Genomic DNA, 16297 nt, shown 5'->3' with positions numbered 1-16297 from the left:
CAGCGCCCGGGCCATCTTTGCTCCAAATGGAGCCTTGGCTGCGGGAGGGGAAGAGAGAGAGAGGAAGGAGAGGGGGAGGGGTGGAGAAGCAAATGGGCGCTTCTCCTATGTGCCCTGGCCGGGAATCGAACCTGGGTCCTCCGCACGCCATGCCGATGCTCTACCGCTGAGCCAACCGGCCAGGGCAAGAGTTGATTTTTTAAAAATGTTTTAGATGAGTCTCAGGTGAGATTGGGGCTTGGGATCTCTGGTTTGACGCTTGCTTTAGTTGCAGCTGGTCCTCAGGCTGAATGCAGCCTCCCAAACTTCTCTGCCAGCCTGGGTTTGCTTGCCTCGTGCATGGAAACCTGGCCGAATACATGCCAGCAGATCCAACTGAGGTCCTTCTAGGGGTCCCTTGGCACGCACACTCCGGCCCCCACTAAGCTGTGAGGTCTGCTTACTCACGTGCAGTCTCTGCGTTTGACTGCCTGTTCTGTGGTACTCCCAAGAGCCCAATAAAATACTGTATGAATGTGGAGATTCCACAGAGATGTACATGCATGTTTATGGCAGCACTGACCGTGACAGCCCCAAAGTGGAAAGACCCCAAGTGTCCATTAGCTGGTGAGTAAATAGAACGTAGTCATCCATACAGTGGACTATTATGCAGCTATAAAAAGGAAAGAAAATTCTGACACATGCTACAACGTGGATAACCTTAAGGACATTATGCTAAGTGACATAAGCCAGACACAAAAGGACAAGTATGTTTGTGATTTCCCTGATATGAAGTTCCTAGAGACAAAGTGGGATAGAGGTTACCAGGAGCTGGAGGGTGGAAATACTGAGTTACTGCTTAAAATGGGCATAGAGTATCTATTTGGTGACAGAGTTCTAGAGATGGATAGTGGTGATGGTTGCACAACATTGTGGATGTACTTTATGTCCTGAATTATACACTTAAAAATGGCTAAAATGGTCTATTTTAACCATCTTTTGTTTCAAAGATGTTAAAAGTGTGAGGATGAACATGGAGCCCAAACTTGGCAAATCGCCCTCTCTATGGCAGCCCCGTTCGCCAGAGGGCACAGCCCCAGCTTGGTGTAGGTTGCGGAAAAGCCTTGAAGTCAGCGTCCCCTCACCGGCCATCCTGCAGAGCCTTACCTGTTAGAGGGAAGATGCCTGGTTCTCAGAAGCCCCTGTGCATGTAGTAAATGCTCCCTCTGTGCCAGTATACATTTTACTGTTATATGCATTAAGTTTACTTACATTGTATGTCCTGTATGTTTCTAGGCACAGAGAGATACTGCAATGAGTAAAATGGACAAAGGCTATGTCCCCAGGGAGCTTACATTCTAGCTGGGGAGGCAGACATCAACCAAAATAAAGATAAGAGCTGGGGGGACACATTGGGCAGGAAGGAGAAGGGGCAAGGGAAGACCTGGTTTCCATAGGGTGGTCAGGGACAGCAGATACTGTTACAAAGGCACTGAGAGACTACCTGCTCTCAGTGAGAGGATGGGGAACAGGGCCTTGCACGTACTGTCCACGTGGCCATTCGCCATGCTGGGGTCCCTTGTGTGCCTGGGAAGAGGACTGCCTTTCTGAGTGCTTACGGGGGACGCTCGGATGAGATGTGTCCCAGGGACGTGAATGGAAGAGAAACTGATGTCAGCTCTTTTTATTTATTTATTTTATTTTTTTATTTTTTTATTTTACAGAGACAGAGAGTGAGTCAGAGAGAGAGATAGACAGGGACAGACAGACAGGAACGGAGAGAGATGAGAAGCATCAATCGTTAGTTTTTCGTTGCGCGTTGCAACACCTTAGTTGTTCATTGATTGCTTTCTCATATGTGCCTTGACCATGGGCCTTCAGCAGACCGAGTGACCCCTTCTGGAGCCAGCGACCTTGGATTCAAGCTGGTGGGCTTTCACTCAAACCAGATGAGCCCGCGCTCAAGTTGGCGACCTCAGGGTCTTGAACCTGGGTCCTCTGCATCCCAGTCCAACACTCTGTCCACTGCACCACCACCTGGTCAGGCCTGATGCCAGCTCTTAAATATCGACTTGGAGGGGGGGGCCTCTTACAGCAGGTATATAAAATGGGTAATGATTGGTTTTTACAAACATTTGAGGGACCTTTTAGGTTGTGCACATGTAAAACCACGTGAGGAAATCCCTCTTGTACGGAAACCCCGGGATTGTCCTGAAGAAGCGCACCACTGCCACCTTGGAGGGCGTGTGCTGGTGGTGACCTGACCCTCCTGGCTCTGATCTGGTCCAGTTAGGGCCCCTATTATCTTTTCTTTTTGAACTGGCATACCATATGATGCATCCAATTTTAAGTGTACACGTTTTTAGTAATTTATAGAGTTGTATAACTATCACCAACAGTCCAGGTTTTTGGTTTGTTTTTTTTTTGTATTTTTCTGAAGCTGGAAACGGGGAGAGACAGTCAGACAGACTCCTGCATGCGCCCGACCGGGATCCACCCGGCACGCCCACCAGGGGACGATGCTCTGCCCCTCCGGGGCATCACTCTGCCGCGACCAGAGCCACTCTAGCGCCTGGGGCAGGGGCCAAGGAGCCATCCCCAGCGCCCGGGCCATCTTTGCTCCAATGGAGCCTCGACTACAGGAGGGGAAGAGAGAGACAGAGAGGAAGGAGGGGGGTGGGTGGAGAAGCAAATGGGCACTTCTCCTATGTGCCCTGGCCGGGAATCGAACCCGGGTCCCCCGCACGCCAGGCCAACATTCTACCGCTGAACCAACCGGCCAGGGCCCAGTCCAGATTTATAATACTTTCATCGCCCCCAAATTATTTCCTTGTTCCCATTTAGTCACACTCCCTGTTCCCACTCCACACTCAAGACTGCTCTGCTTATTGCCTGCAGGTTTACCCCATCTGTATGTTTCATATAAATGGAATCATACTATATTCTGTGGTCTTTTGTAGCTGGCTCCTCCCATGTAGCATATGTAGCATAATGTTTGTGAGGGTCATCCACATCATAGCAAGTAGCAGTGCTTCATTCCTTTCTGTGGCTGAGTCATAACCCGCCATAAGTATGCCTGTACCATGTTCTGTTTATCCATTCACCAGTCGAGGGACACTTTCCAGCTCGAGGCTGTTACGGTTAGTGCTACTGTGAATGTGTGTACACAAGTCTTTTTGTGGACGGATGTTTTTATTCTTCCTGTGTGGATACCTAGGAATGGAATTGCTGGGTTGGGCAGCCAAGTTTAACTTTCTGAGGAACTTCCCTGCTTTTCCAGAGTGACTGCAGCATTTTACTCCCCAGGGGCAGTGCATTAGGGTGCCTGTTTCTCCATATCTTCACCAACACTTGTTTTTGGGGTTTTTTATTGATTTTTTTTTTGAGAGAGAGAGAGAAAGACATTAATGTGTTGTTCCACTTGTTTATGGATTCATTGATTGGTTTTTGTATGTGCCCTGATTGGGGATCAAAGCTGCAACCTTGGCACATTGAGACAACACACTGACAATTGAGCTACCCAGCCAGGACCCTTCACCAACACTTGTAGCAGTCTCTTTTTCTACCATGGCCATCCTAGGGGAGGTTGCTCTATCTTTTTAAGTGATGATAGAGCCTGGTTGGGATCAAAGAAGGGCAGAAACTTAAAGATGTGAGTGATGGGCCCCAAGCAAACAGATAGTAGTAATAAGAGAACCGATCAGCCTGACCAGGCGGTGGCGCAGTGGATAGAGCGTCGGACTGGGATGCGGAAGGACCCAGGTTCGAGACCCCAAGCTCACCAGCTTGAGCGCGGGCTCATCTGGTTTGAGCAAAAAGCTCACTGGCTGGGACCCAAGGTCGCTGGCTCCAGCAAGGCGTCACTCCGTCTGCTGAATGCCCATGGTCAAGGCACATATGAAAAAGCAATCAATGAACAACTAAGAAGTCGCAACGCGCAACGAAAAACTAATGATTGATGCTTCTCATCTCTCTCTGTCCCTGTCTATCTCTTCCTCTGTAAAAAAAAAAAAAAAAAAGAAAAAAGAGAGAACCAATCAGATTCCTGCTTGAGGAAGGTTCTCTTGTCCCTTAGAAAAGCCACTCCAGGTAGAAAATTATGGTGCAAATGTGGCGATCAGCCAGGAGCGCTGGGGAAGCCCTGCTGGCCATCCTGGGTGGTGACAGCACAGAGGAGACTACAGTCTCCAAGGAGGCTTGCGAGCAGGGAATGGCGTTTCCTCCTGTGGACAATTGAGCCCTGCCCCACCCCTCAGCTGAGTGAGCGAGAGGATACCTGTGCTTGTCCACTGGTGACACATCTGGCCCTGCCTATAACCGAGTAAGCAGGGCAGCATCTGCTCCTCTGCCACGCTGCTTCCAGCTGCACTCAATGTCTGCCCTGCCCGAACTTGGCCTTCCACTCGCCACCTCCCTGGTGGAATGGATCAAAGGGTAGTTTTCTAGGCAGACGTCAGGGCAGCTGGCCACCAAACCCCACCGTCCACACCCTGCTCAACCCTGGGGAGACAAGCAGGATCCAGACCGTTCTTCTGAGAGCACTGGGTGTAAGCCAACATCACCCACCACCCATTTCCCATCCCCTGGTTGTCACTGCGACCTTGAGGCCTTGAGGGGGCCATCGGAGCACTCTCACATTTTCCCGAGACATCCACTTCCTGGTCCTTGCTACTCAGTCATTGGTTTTCCAGACTCCAGCTTGTTTACTTCTCTGTGCTTTAAATAGCCACTTGCGAGAGCTTGCCAGCCCTGAATGTTGTTTGGGGCTAGACTGAGCAACCCTTGGCCTCATCATCGTGTTATTCATGCTGCTTCCGCTCTGCTCAGCATGCTATATTGTTTGGAACCGAGCCAGCCTGTGGCTGGCCTTCCCCACTAGACCCACCATCCAGGGCCACTGGGAGGGATGGGACCCAGTGAGGAGCCACCTTCTGTACCATGGCCCAGGTCTCACTCTGGCAACCAGCTTGTGCTGCAGCCTCTGGGGCCAGGTGGTGGTGGTTCTGGACATCAATGCTAGCAGTGGACAATGGAACCAAATTCCCTCATCACTGGGCCAGCAATTCTAGGTCAGGGGGGAGCATAAGGTGTCCTCCTCCCTGAATCCATCCAAAGCAGAGCATGCCATTATTGGGGTTACTGGCTGGGTGGAATCCCCAGAACACCTCCTGCCGTCAGATGGACTAGCCAGGCAGCCGTGTTATTCAGCGTTTCCAAATGCGCCCACAGGAAACCAGCCACTTGAGAAGGAAGCTTGGCTTTTCTGGCCTTTAGAGAAAATCATGACACGACACAGTTCCTGTAACCAATAGGCTGCTGGTGGGGGCGTATTTTCCACACAGACAAAAAAGTAGAAAAATCAAGGGTAATAGGAAGCTTTGACCTTGGCGATCCAGACTGCAGGGGCGGGGCTTCCCACAAAGCCTAGTTAAAAGGCTGCAGAGGCCGGGGGCTCCCCATGCTTCTGCCCAGCTGTGCTAGCCTTAGACCAGCAGGATCAAGGATGCGAGAGACACCGTCCACCCCCGCCGCCATGCAGGGCCTTCTGCGGTACTTCCACCGGAGCCGGGCAGCCTCTGCCGAAAAGCACCTGTGTGCTCGAGGCACTGCCCTGTGGACCCACATTCGAAACCTCGTGTGCAAGGGCAAGGTGGGCTGGCGGGTGGGCTGTGGTTTCCCAGGGGCTGTGTTGGGGCAGGGTCTCTGCTGCCTGTATGTCTTAGTCATCGCCTTTCCCTGTCCCTTTGCTTCTTGGCTACGTTTACAGAAAGGGAAGTTTCTTCTGCTGTAACTGCTGGTTTCCTTTCTTAAAAACGCCCACTGGTGGTGTTGTCGTCTCCCCTCCTTAGGAGCAGAAGGAACACCTGCCTCCTTCCTTTCTGGGTGACCAGGAGATGGATTTGGGGGTGATGGAGCAGCAGTGCACTCACCTCACCCCGTTCTGCCACTCCTCGTCTGGTCAAGAGCCAAGAGCTCTCTGACCCCAGAGCGTGGAAGGGCCCTGGTGTCACCTCCTCCTGCCTCCCGTGGGGGAGGCCAGTACCTGGGATTCACTCTAATGGGGTAGTGCCACTAGAGAGGTTTATTTTTCCCCCAAGTGGTTTGTGACTACCTGGTTCCTGCTCACAGACCCTGTCCCTCAGCGTGGTATGCCTGTGGCCCAGGAGCATGGTCCTTCAGGACCACTGGGGACAGATGCCAGATGAGAGCATGTGACCACACAGCCCCAGGAGACTCTGCCACCATTGGTTTTTCTGGGCCATCTCGTCTGTATACTTCAGATCCTTAGGAAGGTTAACCAAGAGGACTTAGAAGGGGGAGGTGAGGAGGCTCCCCCAGTCCCCCTGGGAGCCTGGAATGAGCCTTGTGCAGACCAGGTGCACAGGGAAGGCCCAGGTGCACAGGGCAGGCCCAGGTGAAGACACCTGGGAAGTAGAGGCAACTGGGCCTTGTTTTCCAGCTGCCTTACCTGCACAAGGTCCAGACAGTTATGGCCTCTTGGGTCCCTTGCAGTGGATTAACATGTGATATCTGTCCTGAGCTCCCCCCCAAGACCTGGTAGTAGGCTCAGTACGGTCCTGTGTGTGTATGCTTTTGCATGTGTTTGTGCATGCATGTATGTGCAGAAATCATGAGGCATGGTCCCTGCTCTTAAGCACTTGCCTAATAGCAGAAATGAACCATTACCTGAAGCAAGGGATGGTATTGCAAGGCCCTGTGTGAGGAGTGGCAGGTTATATAATGTTGAACCGTGGTCCCTGATCTGGCTTCACACAAGGTTCTCCTGGAGAGAGGTTCCTAGTTATTCCAATGCCAGATCCCACTCTGAGCTGCTAGTTCAACTTCATGGGTAGAAACTGGGGAGGAATTTTTTTAGCAAGATCTCCCCAGGTGTTTATACATCCAGCCCAGCCTGCTGGTGGGGAGCATATGCTCCCCAGAACAAGGGAGATGGAGCCCTCTTGGATGGGGGATGTGACCAGACCGTGATGGTTGGGTGTCTTACAGCAGCACAGACCGCTAGGTGACTAAACAGCATGGTCCTGCAGGCCAGTGCTTGGACAGTGCTCTATAGGGGTAGATGTTTAGAGGGGCTTCCTGAAACCCCACCACTTGCTTTGTGCTTTGGAGCTGGGCTGTGGCTGCTCTGGACCAGACTGTGAGCTGCAGGACTGGTCTGGGCTGGAGACCCTTGCATGAGGTCCTGCCGCCAGACCACAGGGCACTATAGGAAAAACAGTGGCCTGAGCTTTTGGATAGCATTGCCTCCAGGAACTTGCTACTGAAATGCAGCTTCCTGAAATGTTGCTTAACCAACTACTCAGCCCCAGCTGAGTTGTAGGTAACACCTGTGATGGTTGGTGAGGGGCAGTGGGGCGGCCCCTAGCTCCTGGGCCACCAGCACGGACTTCAGTTTCCATCTGGACAGGACAGCAGGGTGAGTAGGGTGTAGGGCCCCGAGTCTTCACCACATCGTACACAGGATGAATCTGGGCCTAAGACAGCAAAGGTCTGAAAGCAGAAGAGCTCTAAGGTTTCCAGATTTCCAGCAGGTCTTTCCTCTCTAATGGGTCCCCCTTGGCCTCTGGATAGAGGTGCAGGCCAGGGTCCAGCTCTGATTCTGTCTTAGGTATGAAGAAGTAGCAAGCTGGGGCTGCTGCCTGGCAGGCCCTTTCCACAGACCCCAGGGCCTCTGATAATCATGTCTTCTTGCTTTCAGCTGGACCCACAGACCCTACAAGACAGAGACTGGCAGCGGACTGTCATCGCCATGAATGGGGTATGTACCCACAGGGTTCTGTTGGTACCCGCTTACTTCAGAAGGTAGCGCGGCTGGTGTTGGAGGGGGAATGTGGCTGCAGGAGGGAATGTCCTTAAAGACCAGAATTGCTACACAAGAGGAGTCTGTGGTGTGTGGAGTTGTAAGATAAGACCTCGAGAAGTGACTACAGCTAATAATACTGTGTGGAATATTTTAAAGTTGCTAAGAGAATAGATCTTAAAAGTTCTTAGAAGAAAAAAATATGTAGCTTTGTGAAATGATGGATGTTAACTACACTATAGTGAGCATTTCACAATATATACAAATATCTAATTATTACGTTGTAAACCCGGAACTAGTAAAATGTTATATGTCAGTTATATCACAATTTTTTAAAAAAAAAGAGAAGCAGTGGGGATGGTGAAGAGAGGTTCTGCAGAAACTGGTCCTTAACCACCCTAAATCATCCTGGCTCTTGCTGATTTGGACTGGACCTTCCTCTCAGCGCGGTCTGGCCCCGCCGTGGGATTTTGGCTCGCTTGCCCCAGGGGTGGGAAGATTCACCCCAGGAACCTGGGCTGTGAGGACCAGAAGGGTAAGAGGGCTGTTCCCCTTCTCCTCCCACAGATTGAAGTGAAACTCTCAGTTAAGTTCACCAGCAGGGAGTTCAGCTTGAAGAGGATGCCTTCCCGAAAACAGACAGGGGTCTTCGGAGTCAAGATTGCTGTGGTCACCAAGTGAGTGTTGAGGGCTTGGGCTCGCTCCCGGGTCTCTACTCCCTCCACCCAACGTGTTTCCAGAGGGAAGAGCAGGTGTGGCTCTTCCTCTGTATTCGGCCTGGTCTCGGCACTAGGATGCCTCCCAGGCCCACGGAGGCACTCTGCTTAGCCACCCCCCATGTTTACTGCAAAACTTATCCCGTAAGCTTAGAAACGTCCTTGTCTCTTTCCTGTGCCAGTGGGTCGCCCCCCCCCCCAACAACTCCCGGAACTGTGCAAGAACAGGGTTCTTTTCCCATACTTGGAATTTGCCATGACCTGGGTTCCTGTTGAATGATGGCAACCGCTGCCCCTTTGTCATGGGTCAGTCGCGAGGAAAACCCTGTGTGTTGGTTTGGGGGAAGTTCTCGGGGACACAGGCCACTTTCCTCCCAGAATTCATTCACTTTCCCGGATGGAGTCTGGCTGGGCCCCTGACCTTGCTGGTTGTCCAGGCCAAAGCCTGTGTCAGGCATTTCCCAGATACCTAATTGTGTCAAAACACTGGTCCCCACCCCTAGCTCACCCCAGCTGTTCCCACAGCACCTCCGGAAGGTAAGCAGAGAGGACTCTGTCAGCAGCTATCCCATGCAAGCGCCCTAGTGAGGGTGGCCCTAGAAAGAGCTCTGCTGCGCTCCCGAATCCAATTGCTAAACTAGACTAAAGCCAGTCCTCCAAACAGTACCACCTCCTATTTTTGAAGCATTCTTACTCCTGGGTCCTACGTGGAGGTGCTGAAATTGTCCATTGATAAGATTTGGAAGAGAAAAGCGGTTCAAATGATGGGTTTCTGAGCACCAATGTTAGGTGGCCCTGTGGACTCATTCACAAGGCAGACATTGGTTAAGTGCCTGCTGTGGGCAGGGCTCACCCCTCGCCGAGGTCTGGGGGAGTCAGGGATTTGTTGCTCACACAGCAAGTGGGCAGCAGGGCCAGGGCTGGGTCCCATCTCCCAACTCAGAGACCAGACTGCTTTCCAGAATGCTGTGCAGCTGCCTTTTAACCCATGGCCCAGGATCTTCTCACTGGACTTTCTGTGGTCTAGTTCAGTGTCTTTAAACCACCAGTTGGACTTGAGTGGTTAACTCTTTCATGGACCAGCGGTTAGAAAACCACTGGACTTTCTGTGGTCTAGTTTAGTGTTTTTAAACCACTGGTTGGACTTCAAAGTAGTTAACTCTTTCACAGACCAGCACCAAATTTCTGGTGGACCAGCGATTGGAAAATGCTAGGCTCTAGTTCACATGCAAAGGCCTCCTGATCTTCCCCCAAGATCGTGTGTTACTCTCAGGTCATCTGGCTACCTGCAGCTCACGCAAATACCCTGATGAGATAAAAACAGTGAAGAGTCATGAGCTCACGGAGTGGACAAGGCTGTGTGTGCAGCTCACACCCAGTGCCTTCATCAGCCCTGTCGCCAGGTGTCCAGATGGGTGATGATTATACCCCACTGTGGCTCCAGCCAGGGCTGCTGGGCACTAGCGATGTTCCCCGTTTCCCACAGGAGGGAGAGGTCCAAGGTGCCCTACATTGTGCGCCAGTGCGTGGAGGAGATCGAGCGCCGGGGCATGGAGGAAGTGGGCATCTACCGCGTGTCCGGAGTGGCCACGGACATCCAGGCACTGAAGGCGGCCTTTGACGTCAGTGAGTGTCGACCCCGGTCAGAGTGGGATGGGGACATGGGCATGGTGTCCATGCTGACTCAGGGCACCCTCCGTGGTCCATGCTTGTCATATCACATCTGCACTTTCCCTTCACTAAAAATGAGAAGAAACAGAGTTGTGGGAGACGGTTCTGGTGAAGCCAGTTTTTAACCCCTTCAACCAGGCATGGCTCTTGCTGCGTTGGACCAGGGGCTTCCCCATGGGGCCTTTTTGCTAGGGCTTTGCTGCTCGCCCTGTGACAGAGAGGTGCCAACTCAAGGCCAGGGGTCTGGCACAGAGGGCCATTGGCCACCTGAGCCTAAAGGGAAGTCACTGGCTTACACACTGAAACAGGACAAATAATCCAGTGTCTTCCAGAAGACACTGGCAGCTGGACACTTGCTGCAGGGCAGAGCCACCTGATTCCTGCCCGGATGCCGTGTCTGTCGTTGGTGGGGCTGCCCCTTGCCCAGCAGGGAGGTGTCAGGAGGACATACGGGGAGGTCGTGTAGAAGGAGTAAGATGAGCTGCTGAAAGGAGAGGAGCCCAAGAAGCAGTCAGCCAGGCAAGGCCAGCAGAACCCGATTCAGGAAGGAAGTAGCCATGTTCCATTTTTGTGCTCTGTCCAGATAACAAGGACGTGTCTGTGATGATGAGTGAGATGGACGTCAACGCCATCGCCGGGACGCTGAAGCTCTACTTCCGTGAGCTGCCGGAGCCCCTTTTCACCGATGAGTTCTACCCCAACTTCGCTGAGGGCATCGGTGAGCATAAGAGGCATCTCCCATGCCCCTCTTGTCTGCTGGGCCCCTCTGCCATGGTCTATGTTTAAGCCCAAACTCTGTGTGTGCTGGGCAGACCCAGAACCAAGCTGGTCCTAGAAGACCTTTCTCTGCCCTCCAGCTACCCACTGTCCCCACCCCACCGACATGCCTGGGTCCTGCTCCCCTAGCGCCAGGTCCTGGTACGTCATTGCACCCACCTTCAAACCCAAACTGACCCCAAGTATCCAGACAGGGGCACTGCTGCACGGGGCAGCTGCAGCCTCTTCACCCTGCCTCCAGGGCTGTTCAAGAGGGTACTTGGTTCCCCATCGTGTACAGGGTGATAAGGGAGTGCCCAGGGTCTCAGAGGCCTCCTGCCCACAATCTGCCCGCTTCATTCCATGCTTGGCTTCCCTTCCCTTGGGCTCTCCTGCGCGGGAGGCTGGAGTGGCTGAGTGGTCTGGTGACTGTCCAGCACTTCCTGTCAGGGTTCCCTGTGGTGCCCTGGACCCCTTTCAGATAGAGGAAAGGTGTTCAAAGGGGCTTGTCCCCACACAGGCACCTGCCACAGGGTCCTGACTGGGTCTAGTGCTGTGTGAACCGGGATGATGTCAGCCCTGAACTGTCTTGTGCCCAGTGACCCCAAGAGGTAACAACAACCCCCCCCTGCAGCTCTTTCAGACCCTGTTGCAAAAGAGAGCTGCATGCTTAACTTGCTGCTGTCACTCCCAGAAGCCAACCTGCTGACCTTCCTCTTCCTTCTGGACCACCTGAAAAGGTAACGCCAGATCTTCTTCAGGGGACTGGGACTCGAGGACCCCCAGGCAGCAAGGGGAAGCTCCTCTGTGTCCCACTGGCTCCTGTCAGACTACTTGGCACCTGGGGCCTTCTCTCCCCACCCATCTGGGGTAACTCCCCCCTCTGGGCACCAGAGCCATTGCCACCTTCTTCCCTCCCATCACCATCTTTGCACCATGGCCTTAAAAGAGGGAGGTGCTTTGGCCCCAGCCAGTGTTGTGCTTGGACCTCCCCCTCTGGTCATGGCCCAGAGCTGGCCCAGCCACCTGTTGGCCTCAAGCACTCTTTGTTCTGGGCCCCTGAGACCCAGAATAACCAGCGTGGGTTTGCCTTCAGCACAGCCAGGGGCCAGTTAGCTGTGCTGTAGAACCAGCCCACAGCGGAAAGGAGTGGCACCTGTCATCACTTTCCCTGAGGACACCAGGGTGGCCCAGCCCCTCTGCCTCCCCTCTGTCCTAACAGCACCCTCTGCTTCGGCTCTCTGCAGGGTGGCAGAAAAGGAGACAATAAACAAGATGTCCCTGCACAACCTTGCCACAGTCTTCGGCCCCACGCTGCTCCGGCCCTCGGAGAAGGAGAGCAAGCTCCCTGCCAACCCCAGCCAGCCAATCTCCATGACTGACAGCTGGTCTCTGGAGGTCATGTCCCAGGTACAAGGAGACAGGCTCCAGCCCATGGTGCCTAGCCTCACAGAGGTGGCCTCTGCCTGTCCCACCCTGTGTCCTGTCAGCCGTCACTCAAATTGTGCAGTGGAGGTGGCCAAGGTTCAGAGAGAGAGGGACTTTCCTAGGTAGGGCTCTTCCCTTTGTACCTTACTGGGCTTCTAAGGGGAGTCCATTAGGGGCACCCAGATCACTTGCTCTGAGAGCCTGTCACCAGAAGGAGCCCTCAGCCCTCAGAGCTGGCCTATGGCCTTAGTTATGGGCTTTGGGCAGGAAGACCTCCCACCAGCAGCTGTGAGCACCCCTCTGAGCTACTTCCATCCTCCTGCTCTTTCCCGGCAGGTCCAAGTGCTGCTGTACTTCCTGCAGCTGGAGGCCATCCCAGCTCCAGACAGCAAGAGACAGAGCATCCTATTCTCCACGGAAGTCTAAAGGCCCAACTCCATCTCCAAGGGTCTGGCAGAATGGCCTGGAAAACTGGTGAAACAGTCGATCCACGGAGCAGGAACTGAATCTTCTTGAGGAGTAATTGTGCTGCCCCAAGAGCCAGGCCAACTGCCAAGACACAGCTGACTACCCAATGCAAAAGGCCAGGTGGCCTGGGCAGTTCTGGGCCCCCAGCCTGTGAGCCTGTGCACTTGTGAGCTCCGTGCTAGTCTCGGACTCTGGTTTTCCGTACCGCCACCAGAGGGCGCCCCAAGGCAGCACAGTTCAAAGTGCAGGCCTGGCCAGAGACCAGGCCAAGGGAGTGGTTTTTATGAACTTGCCAGAGTTTAAAAGATTTCTACTGGATCACTTGTCAAGATGCACCCACTCCAGGGAGAAGGGAACACGACCAGATTCCCTCACTGTCATGTCTTGAATAAACACTTTGCTGCTTCATACTGTGGGGGCCACAGCCCTGTCCCTGTGGGGGTGGGGGCACTTAGATTTCCCTGACTTAAATATTCGACTCCTGAGTATAACAGGGTTTGAAAAGCTAAGTCAACACTGTAGCTTTTGACCCCTTTCACCTTCTTTCTTCTCTTTCTTTCTTTCTGGAAGGCTCTTTGTGCAGAAATGGGTCTTCTTCCTGTTCTGTCCTGTTGCATTGTTTTTGCTGATCACGTGCCTCTCAGAAGGCAGCTCCCAGTATAACGTCCAGGACTGGACACCAGGGGGTGGGAGGCCCAGGCTGCGCACTTTATGGCTTATTCTCCAGGGAGAGTGACCCCTGCCCACCATCCCAGCTACCCCACTGGGCACATGCTCTCCTCTTAAGCTTAAGAAAGCCTTGATCTCTAGCTTACCCAGCCTGTCGCCCCCTCTGCCCCCACTCTCCCCACCCCTGACCATCCCCTCAGAGGTTACTTCAGTTCCTCCCTCTCTGCTGAACAAACTCAATTTTTGTAAAAGTTTCTTCTTGAAGGCATCTTGCTGACAGCTTGTTTTGAACTTTGATCCGAATAGCCTTTTGATACTTGAATATTTTTAAGTTTTATACATAGTTTCTAATTTTTTTCCTAACAGATTCAGAAACCTAATAAGATATTAGAATGTAGTCCGTGGACATCTGTGTCCCTACGGCATTTTGTCTTCCTCCAAGCACCAGCTCTGTCTTCGCCAGGAGCCACTCCTGCAGTCTCCTGAGCTCGAGGGGTTAGGAGCAGGGGCTGCTCCACAGGCCAGGCTGAGGGTGGCAAGTCCCCTCCCAGAGCAGGTGGAAGGACAGACCTGCCACCGTACCCCTCTCCACACAACTGACACTCCTGGTAACCTTCCTGACCATCAGACTTAGAGAAAAGAGAACTGGGGAAGCCACTAAGTATTTTGAAGAAACAAGTCTATGAACAGTCATATCACTTTTTTATAAAAAGAGGGGTTAGGGCGAGGAGAAAACAAACTGTGAGAAGTTTCCATGCTGGTCCTGCAGGAAGAGAGGATGTAACTAACCGGAGGAGGGAAGCCATGATGTGACTCAGGAAAAGGTGTTTGGTTGTCATGTGATTACACCAGTAACCAGTGGCACTGTCCCATGATCCTTCCCGTGTCCCTGTGGTGGGAGGGCTCACTCAGTGTGTCAATGGGCAGCTCTCTCCTCTGCCTGTGGACCTGCCGAGCCAGGGGGCAGAAAACGAAGCCACTTAGAAGTCTTATGTCTGCATACTTTATTTATTTAGCTGAACCTTTTTTTTTTTTTTCAAGGAGAGCAGACCCATTTTAAAGCAGTGCCACTCTCCTGGGGGTTAAGGGCAGGGAGCAGGGTCCTCTGGCCTCCACACGTTTCTGGACTCAGTGGGTTTCCTGGGGCTCCTCCAGCCTGGCTTCCCGTCCCCACCCATTCTCAGCGAAGCCCAGCCCTTGTTTCTCTTTCTTCCGGTGTCTCATGATTTGCATCTGTCGCATTGAAACTGGAAAGCAATATATCAATGTCTGTGCCAATATCCTTTCCCTCTCCCACCTTCTTCCCCTTTTTACTTTTATTTATATAGAATGTGTGCCGTTAATGATGGAATGACCACTCTTCTGTCGCTGTAAAAGCGCCCCTTTGCTGGGCCACAGTGGCAGTGGTCACTTGGGATCCTCAGCTGTCCTTGTTCCCATCTCCCATGCAGGCCTGTGGGTTGGCCAAGACAGCATGGGACCAGGGAAAGCCTGGAGCCCAGATGTGACCTTCCACGAGACTCGGCTGCCAGACTCTGCAACAAGGAGTGATGCTTCCCAGCCCTGGGCCCCGGGTCTGGAGCCGTGAGCTTGGCTCCGTCAAAGGGCAGCCGGCCTTCCATGGGGAGGTGGCTGGCCTTAGCAGCTGCATTTCTGCTTTTGAACTCAACCATCCCTATACCACTAGGGGGGAAGGACTGCTGACATTTTCATTAAAGTTACCTGAGACGACTTGGCATTAGTGGTGATTGTTTCACGAAAAAGAAAAACTGTGATCAGTGCCTCTGGGATGGGGTCGGGTGGGCAGTGGAGGTGGGAAAAGTGGCAGGTGGAGTGAAGGCCTCAGGTGCCCGGTAGGCGTCCAGGAGGGCAGTGTGCATGCTGCTGTGGAGGAGCCAGGCCTGGGGGAGCCACTGGACAGCATTAGGACACTCGGAGAAGCAGCAGTCACTCCGAGGAACAAGGGCTTTGGGCTATCTGGGTTGAGACAGGGCAGAGGGGCCACTGGCTGTGCCAAACCCAGGAGCAGAGAGGGTTCCAGCCACACCCAGCCTGACCCTGCAGGCCCATCAGTCTCAGTGATTCCTGCTGGGATGAAGGTTTGGTGGGGCTGCCAGGTCTGGCCTCTTATTCCTTGCAGGCATGGGTCACTCTTGGCTACCACCTGCCTTGCACTGAATATTTGGCCCCTAAAAGGCTGTAGTTGTCTACCCCTACCTTCCCAGTCCTGTTTGAAGACCTTGAAAAAATGTCCTATTGCATTGCATCTCTTACTAGGAGTTGATTTTTTTTTTTTTTTTTTTTACAGAGAGAGCGATAGGGACAGACAGACAGGAACAGAGAAATGAGAAGCATCAATCATTAGTTTTTCGTTGCACGTTGCAACACCTTAATTGTTTATTGATTGCTTTCTCATGCGTGCCTTGACCATGGGCCTTCAGCAGACCAAGTAACCCCTTGCTCGAGCCAGTGACCTTAGGCTCAAGCTGGTGAGCTTTTGCTCAAACCAGATGAGCCCTCGCTCAAGCTGGTAACCTTGGGGTCTCGAACCTGGGTCCTCCGCATCCCAGTCCAACGCTCTATCCACTGCACCACTGCCCAGTCAGGTAGGAGTTGATTTTTCAGGCAAGAGCTGACTGTCCCCATGTTCCTAGGGAAGGAACATGTCCAGCCAAGCCCAGGCTAGTGGCATGGCCCAGGAAGCAGGACCATTCACTGCTGCCCAGAATCTGAGATTACACCCCAAATAGCCACCACAGGCCTCCTAGTCCAGTGTCTTTACTTGATA

The 16297-nt window shown here is 53.0% G+C and overlaps 1 protein-coding gene across 6 annotated transcripts in view; it reads left to right on the top strand.

Annotated features, from left to right (window-relative positions):
* Positions 1–15240, top strand: part of BCR (BCR activator of RhoGEF and GTPase) — a 120949-nt gene extending 105709 nt beyond the window's left edge. For all 6 annotated transcript variants that reach the window (XM_066260040.1, XM_066260038.1, XM_066260039.1 and 3 more), the window contains 7 exons: positions 7700–7759; positions 8369–8478; positions 10004–10143; positions 10772–10906; positions 11579–11684; positions 12192–12354; positions 12709–15240. In XM_066260040.1, the coding sequence (XP_066116137.1) occupies positions 7700–7759; positions 8369–8478; positions 10004–10143; positions 10772–10906; positions 11579–11684; positions 12192–12354; positions 12709–12798 (804 nt within the window). In that variant the 3' untranslated portion in view covers positions 12799–15240. The remainder of the gene's footprint in view (positions 1–7699; positions 7760–8368; positions 8479–10003; positions 10144–10771; positions 10907–11578; positions 11685–12191; positions 12355–12708) is intronic.
* The last annotated feature ends 1057 nt before the right edge of the window (positions 15241–16297 follow it).

Source organism: Saccopteryx bilineata, chromosome 2, assembly GCF_036850765.1.
Source record: "Saccopteryx bilineata isolate mSacBil1 chromosome 2, mSacBil1_pri_phased_curated, whole genome shotgun sequence".
NCBI classification, from domain to species: domain Eukaryota; kingdom Metazoa; phylum Chordata; class Mammalia; order Chiroptera; family Emballonuridae; genus Saccopteryx; species Saccopteryx bilineata.
This window is presented reverse-complemented; position numbering and strand designations above follow the sequence as displayed.